The sequence below is a fragment of the Penaeus japonicus genome, unplaced genomic scaffold (assembly GCF_977035675.1).
Source record: "Penaeus japonicus unplaced genomic scaffold, GWHDUDI00000001_assembly GWHDUDI00000040, whole genome shotgun sequence".
In the NCBI taxonomy this organism is placed as follows: Eukaryota; Metazoa; Arthropoda; class Malacostraca; order Decapoda; family Penaeidae; genus Penaeus; species Penaeus japonicus.
This window is the reverse complement of record NW_028234442.1, coordinates 12,024,009-12,031,508: the sequence shown is the minus strand read 5'-3', so window position 1 is coordinate 12,031,508 and position 7,500 is coordinate 12,024,009. Positions and strand designations below refer to the sequence as shown.

General features: G+C 34.1%; 1 protein-coding gene across 2 annotated transcripts in view; it reads right to left on the bottom strand.

Annotated features, from left to right (window-relative positions):
* Window positions 1-3,458: 3,458 nt before the first annotated feature.
* LOC122243367 (sorcin) overlaps window positions 3,459-7,500 on the bottom strand; it is a 9,166-nt gene continuing 5,124 nt past the window's right edge. For both annotated transcript variants that reach the window (XM_086534180.1, XM_086534179.1), the window contains exons 4-6: window positions 6,550-6,711; window positions 6,242-6,385; window positions 3,459-5,044 (exon numbers count right to left, since the gene is read on the bottom strand). In XM_086534180.1, coding sequence (XP_086390306.1) covers window positions 4,821-5,044; window positions 6,242-6,385; window positions 6,550-6,711 — 530 coding nt within the window. In that variant the 3' untranslated portion in view covers window positions 3,459-4,820. The remainder of the gene's footprint in view (window positions 5,045-6,241; window positions 6,386-6,549; window positions 6,712-7,500) is intronic.

Sequence of the window (7,500 nt, the reverse complement as noted above, 5' to 3'; positions counted from 1 at the left end):
CTCCAGGCAGAGGCTGTTGTCATCACAAGAACCCTAGCCAATGAGGAATGACATGTTGCTGCTTTCAGCTTGCTTCATTGCATCTCCATTAGCAATAACTACCAACTGACCACCGTGCTCTCCACATTAAAGGATTCTTGGTAAGGGAGAACATCTCATTTTAAAATGGGTTACAGCCACATTGAAACTCATAGACAGGATCTTGATGACAGACTGTAGAGCGTGGAAGGAGCAACACATGATGGGACCAGCTACAAGACTGAGAGAAGTGCCAAGGTCAGCATCCTGTAAGATTTTGTGAACATTGTGCTAGCAAACACCCATCGCCCGGGAGTATTACCCACCACCACTGGGCTGGAGAGGAGAATATACCTGTTGCATAATAAATCAGTTGATTTTTAGATCAGTCATTTCTTAAGAGGTGAAAGAGGTTGGACATAAAAAAGGTCCAGTCAGTATCGTGTTCCATTCATAATTTCATATCAGACTGATGCTGAAAAATACAAGCTCGCTCACACAATGTAATATTTTGTATTATGTAATGGAAGTAACCAAGATGGAATTGTAAAATAAAATTACTCTTGTCAGCTAACTGATATTCTCCAACTAATCTTACAGCAGATTATAAATAAATCACAGACTATCTTTAGATAAACAAGAAAAACTTTTATACAATGGTTTCTTTAACCAAGACTACATATATAAATATATAAATGATTAGGAATTCAGTATCTCAGCAAGTGCTTTTTTAGGTACTGCAAGGTAAACCACTTTTGTAAAATCTTTAAAAACAGGTTAATGTAAAGGGCACTCTTAAGAAGCCTTTCTAAAATCCTAAACCTCTGTAAATTTTCATAGAAGGGAACTATGTCCCTTTGGAGAAAATTCAAGGCTTTAAAAATTACCCTTAAATTAAACCTAATCTGCCATGTGTGTCATCCGCATTGCATTTTCTGCACATTCTCAAGTGCTAGCCACAGAAATGCAATATGTGACCTTTTGCACAAAATGGGTTGAAGTGGTTAAAGGAGTAGATTTCAGATGACATGCTTATTAGGCAGAAATATTCCTTCTTAACAACTGACTGATAGAAGTCCATCACCAGTTTCAATTTATTTTCTCTCAGAAAAAATGTCTTTTTGGAAATTTGCCTTAGAATATTTTGAAACTGCAATGAAATTCAATGGAAATTCACAGTATAACACAACATTTAACACATTAACCCATTGTAGATGGGGATAGATTTGCTCACTCAGGAAGGACACTATTGGCACCTACGCGGCAACCCAGATGGGTTTTATTTCAGAGTGAGGCAGCAACATATTGCAACCTTTCCCACACTCTTCCATTTATTTATTGTAAAACTAGAGCCATTTTTGTGTTGGTCATTATTTTGTGTTCTACTGTATTGTGAGACTTATATGTGCCATATGACAGGCTCTATCAATGTTGAAGTTGACTAAGAGGGAAAAAAGCAAGAGGTTAGCATCTTGCTGTGTGTCATTGTTCTCTGAAGATAGTGCTTGCTAGAGACCATGGATGGGTGCCATTCAAATATCTCTCTCTAGTTAGTGATAGAAGAAAGTGGTGCCATTTAGGTTTTGGATTTCAAATTCAACCCATTTTGCTTAGCATCATGGCAATTATAGTAATCATAATTACAATTATCATCAATCAGTAAATAGAGTTATTATTCATAGTATAATAAAGAAACAGTGATCCATGTTTCTCCAACATCAAATATGGCATGCCAACTATCTTCAGGTACGTCACAAAGCCCACCGTCATGGCAGTAAACTTCTGCATCATGTATGTCATGACACCCATCTGCAATGTGTCATATATTTGGATATCACTCTGCTATCATGTGCTGACCATTTTCCACCCTAAACACCTATTGCTTTTCCTAGCTGAGAAGGCAGTGCCCACATTCCAACTCAATTTGTGGTAAAGTCACACAGTAAAAATCTTTCAAGACATTTCCAATGGATTGTATAAGCATTTCAAAATATATAGTTTAAAATATTAGGTCCCAGTGGAAGCTAATAAGATTTCCTATGATACACATTTCAGTGTATTTAAAATAGGCAAATACTCTTTGATCTGAAAAAAAAAAAAAAAAAAAATTGCTGCTGGCATCGCTTACTATCACAGATAATTGTTAGAAATAGCCCTACTTGGCTTTCTCCATCTATGATAATGCCAGTTCATCACAGATCAACTATCAACTATCTTGATCTTCTGCTAAGCTTCCTCGTTTCCTTGCCCCAATGTGTTAACAACAGGCACTCAAGTAATCTTTAGCAGCCTTTACATTTGGATTAATTAACCTGAAGCTCTTTTGGAATATATCATAATAGAGAGGTTACTTACATCCTTTGTCATATTGACTTCTGAAAGGATGGTATATAAATGCTACAAACATCAAGGATGTTAAAAGAAATCTCTTGCTGTAGTCATTGCTACAGTCTGTGTCACCAATAAGCTAGGTGTACAATTCTTTGATACTTTTTAAAATGTCTGATTTTATGATTGTGGCACTCCTATGACTGGAATTCAAACAAATTGTGTGTGTGTGTGTGTGTGTGTGTGTGTGTGTGTGTGTGTGTGTGTGTGTGTGTGTGTGTGTGTGTGTGTGTGTGTGTGTGTGTGTGTGTGTGTGTGTGTGTGTGTGTGTGTGTGTGTGTGTGTGTGTGTGTGTGTGTGTGTGTGTGTGTGTGTGTGTGTGTGTAGGTGTGTATATGTGTGTGTGTAGGTGTGTATGTGTGTGTGTAGGTGTGTATATATGTGTGTATATATGTGTGTATATATGTGTGTATATATGTGTGTATATATGTGTGTATATATGTGTGTATATATGTGTGTATATATGTGTGTATATGTGTGTATATATGTGTGTATATATGTGTGTATATATGTGTGTATATATGTGTGTATATGTGTGTGTATATGTGATTATATGTGTGTATATATGTGTGCATATATGTGTGTATATATGTATATATATGTGTATATATATGTGTATATGTGTGTATATTTGTGTGTATATATGTGTGTATATGTGTGTATATATGTGTGTATATATGTGTGTATATATGTGTGTATATATGTGTGTATATATGTGTGTATATATGTGTGTATATATGTGTGTATATATGTGTGTATATATGTGTATATATGTGTGTATATATGTGTATATATGTGTGTATATATGTGTGTATATATGTGTGTATATATGTGTGTATATGTGTGTATATGTGTGTATATGTGTGTATATATGTGTGTATATGTGTGTATATATGTGTGTATATATGTGTGTATATATGTGTGTATATATGTGTGTATATATGTGTGTATATATGTGTGTAAATATGTGTGTATATATGTGTGTATATATGTGTGTGTGTGTGTGTGTGCGTGTGTGACCAAGTTAGAACTTAATGGTTGATAAGAGCACATTTTTAAATATATAAAGCTTTATTCATACATTTGTTTAATATAATAATAAACAGTGTATTAAAGCTATTTTACAAGAAGGAATCCACTACACAAAAAATCATGCATGAGGCCGTTGCCATACCTTATTTCTTCACTACAAATTTTCAATCCGTTAAATATATAGGACAACCATTGTCGGTGATTAATGTGTTTCTCTTTGTTCCTCCTCAAAAGTTAGGATAACCAAGTACTGCATCTTTTTCACATCTCACAACTTTTGCAGTCATCAGTACCTTGGAAAAGCATACCATTTTAAAGAATGATCTAACATACAGATTTGAGGTATTACAAAGGCAAGTTATACAGGAAGAGCACATGAATGAACTCCAATCAGCTGATCTGCACTTGATTTCTTAACAACTGTAAACAGCAAATCAATCCTTCACATAAGACCCATCTACATACAATAAAAGGCAACCGTTTTACAAAATACCATCACATAATACTACAGTAAGGCAAGTAGCACATCAAAACTGCTGAAGAGCTCTTCCTCCACTGAGAAAGACTAGACAAAAACAAATCATGCATACTTTAAAGAACTGTAGAACTTGTGACTTTTGGCAAGACTCCAAATTCAGTAAGGTTAATTATAGAACCCCCAGCCTCACCAGAGATGCTTAAACCTAAATCAAGGGCAGCCATGAAGATGGTGTCACATGAAGCTAAGACTTCATATAATAAACCATACAGAACTAGACAGTTTTCTTGGTTAGAGCTACTATGAGACTAAACTGCTTTCATAAAAAGAAAAATAAAGGAAGAACAAAAAAAAAAAACAAAGGAAAAGAAGTTACTAGTATAGTTTGCATCATCCTTTTGGAGGTTCAGATTGTAGGTTCAAAAGGATGGGCACCTAGCAGGTCTGTACTTTCTTCTTAGCACCACAAGATTATGCATAACTAGTATTTCCTATTCAAAGCAAATAAAGTAATCAAAAAAGAAAAATGAAGAGAGAGAACCAACATGAAGTGAAAGTTAACATTGTATAATTAACACTATAAAACATTATATATTTTGGGCGGATTTGGTAACCAATTTATAAACGTAGTGTATTAGGGGAGCTGCTTAAGTACATTTGTAGAAAACTGTTGAATAAAAAGAAATCATATAGCAAATGCAAGAAAATTATACTTTTTTATTTCAGTTACTGCTGGTCTGCAATTATTTTGTCTCTGTTAAAACTTTGAAATGAAAACAACAGATCCTTAAAACTACAACTGGCTACTCAAGAAATGCAATCAGAGATAATTTACCAAGTTAATAGAAGACAAACAGACTTTGTTCATAATCACTATACAAACAAGACTGCAGATGGTAGCTCTTTAAACAACATTAGCAAAAGCCAAGGTCATGAAGTCCTCATAGTTGATGGTAATGACACCCTTCATCTGAGTGTCATGCTTCCTGAAGGCACTGGTCAGCCTCTGAATCTGAATGTTGGAAACAATGAAGTTGTCCAGTGTCACCTGACGAGTCCTGGGAGCAAACTTCGACACCAAGTAGCCAACAAACTGAGGGCTGAGGTTGTAGCCCATCTGCTGCAAGGCTGCAAGACATCCAGAGAAAACATGTATGTAAATAGTATGTTAGGTAATTTATTTTTTCTTCTTTCTTTCTTTCTTTTCTTTTTTTTTTTTTGTCAAATTGAGTCATTAGCATTCTTGACAAGAGTTATCCTTCCTAAACCTCCTGTAAGATGGATAGTCCTGCACTCAAATTTCTAAGGGCCTTTGACCCACTAACATTACCTTTAGAAATCGTGATTTTTTATATACTTTATGATATTAAGGCATATTTATTTAGATTACAATATCTGACATTATCTGATACTATTATCATATAGTTTTAGATATATTTCAGTCTATAGTCATCTTGAAAAAATGATACAATAAAAACATGCAGTATTTGCAAATAGTCTTCCTAGTGTTAAATTTAGGTGTCCTACTATATATGCTGACTCTCCTAAGCTTGCTAAAATACTCCTAGAATACTGTCTAAAATATACGTACTAATTTTTGAACTTGTTTCCCACATGTGTATTTTGACTATAAAATAGTCCTCATCCTATAATAATAAGAATTTTCCAAAATATATAGAAAACTGGCTTAAGGAGGAACTAAAGCTATGTCTAATCCATTCCTCATTATAGAAACAAAGTATCAGTTCAGAAATTATGGCCTAGAAATGTTAAAAAATAGGCAAAAAGAGCAATTATCTTTTTGCCTTCAACTTTTGATTATTTCCGTGAGCTTCAGAGTTTCAATCTTGAGAAAAATCAATGTCAGAGGCATATTGCCCTTCAAATAAGTAAGATTTTTTTTTTTTTTGAAAAAAAAAAAAAAAAAAAAAAAAAAAAAAAAAAAAAAAAAAAAAAAAAGTCCCCCAGAACAGAATTATTTTCATAATCGTTGATTTTGGAAAAACCTGCAAACTTTTATCTCATAATGAACTGCTTTCAGAAGAATATATGTTTTGTCCAATATTTGATGTTAAACAATGATAAGATAACATAATTACATGCCTAGTACTAACAAAACCACTTAAATATCCTTAAAACTTAATAGAAATACTGACTGCAAATAAATCAAACAATCACCTTGCATTCTGCAGTTTTGCAATATGAACTAACAAATCATATGAAGGGAACATCAATATATTTTTTTTTTTCTAACTCATAGTTGGAGGGAAATCTTCCAATAATATTTTCATTATAGAAGACGAACCAAGATTTAAATTGAAATACCTGACATTAGTTCAGTCTCATTGATTGTTCCTGAGTTGTCCTTGTCAAAGCGACGGTAAGCCTCAATCCACTGGTTGATGAAATTGAACAACTGCCCAAACTCCTGGAGGTTGATACTGCCAGTATGGTCATGGTCAAATAGATCTGCAAGTAAAATATGAGAAGGGATTAAAAGACAGAGTTTCTTTTAGATATCAAGGATATTTGAAAAAACAATAGTATTAGACAGAATCACACCACAAAAAAAAAACCCTCAATAAGCACAGCTGATGATTTTCAAAAAATATAATAAAATCATGTGATCTTACTTATCATCATCTTGCAGGACTCATCTGAGAACTTTGACCAGCTGCCATTCTGCAGTGCCTGACCCAATTCGTGAGCATTAATTTGACCCGAGTTGTCCTGGTCTACGGCACGGAACCACGACACAACATTGGGGTCCATGCCAGGAGGAACGCCTTGGTAGCCTGTAGATGAGAGTGGAGAGATGAGAGGCCGCTGTGACAAGCAGAAGGAAGTGCGAGGCTCAGATTCCTTTAATTGACATACTGTTTATTTCTCAAGGAGTTATTTAACCGTGATCATACTAGTGCTTATTATATGTAACTGTTATGAGAACTTACAACCAAATAACTGGAGATGATTCTTGGTAAATCAGCATTGCAAATACAACTTTCTTCCCATATATGACATATTATTTGCAACAATTTTTTTTTCAGCAAAACAAGTTGACAAGACATTACAATGGGTACATTTGTTTTTTTCAGGTGATATTCTCTTTTTGAGAAAATAATGTCACACGACACACTCTTCAATGTTTGGAATCAGATCTATCACAAATTACCTTAGCATTACTTTAACAATTATTAGCTGATTTCTTATTACCTTACTTTAATATCATGTCCTGGTTGCAGCACTGAAGAACCAAGAGCTTTGAGTGTTACCAGAAAATATTGCAGTAATGTAGTTGTGGGGACTGTTTTCTATCTCTGGAACATTTGCCTGTATTGGGTGCTAGTGTGACCATGGCTTTAGAAACCACATGCTCTTCCACTGTATATAATTGTGATACAATGTATATGAGATGTATGTATGTATGTATGTATGTATGTATGTATGTATGTTATGTATGTATGTAATGTATGTTATGTATTATTGCATGTATGTATGCATGTATGTAAGTATATAAGTATATAAGTATGTAAACATGTAAACATGTAAGTATGTAAGTGTATGTGTATGTGTATGTGTATGTG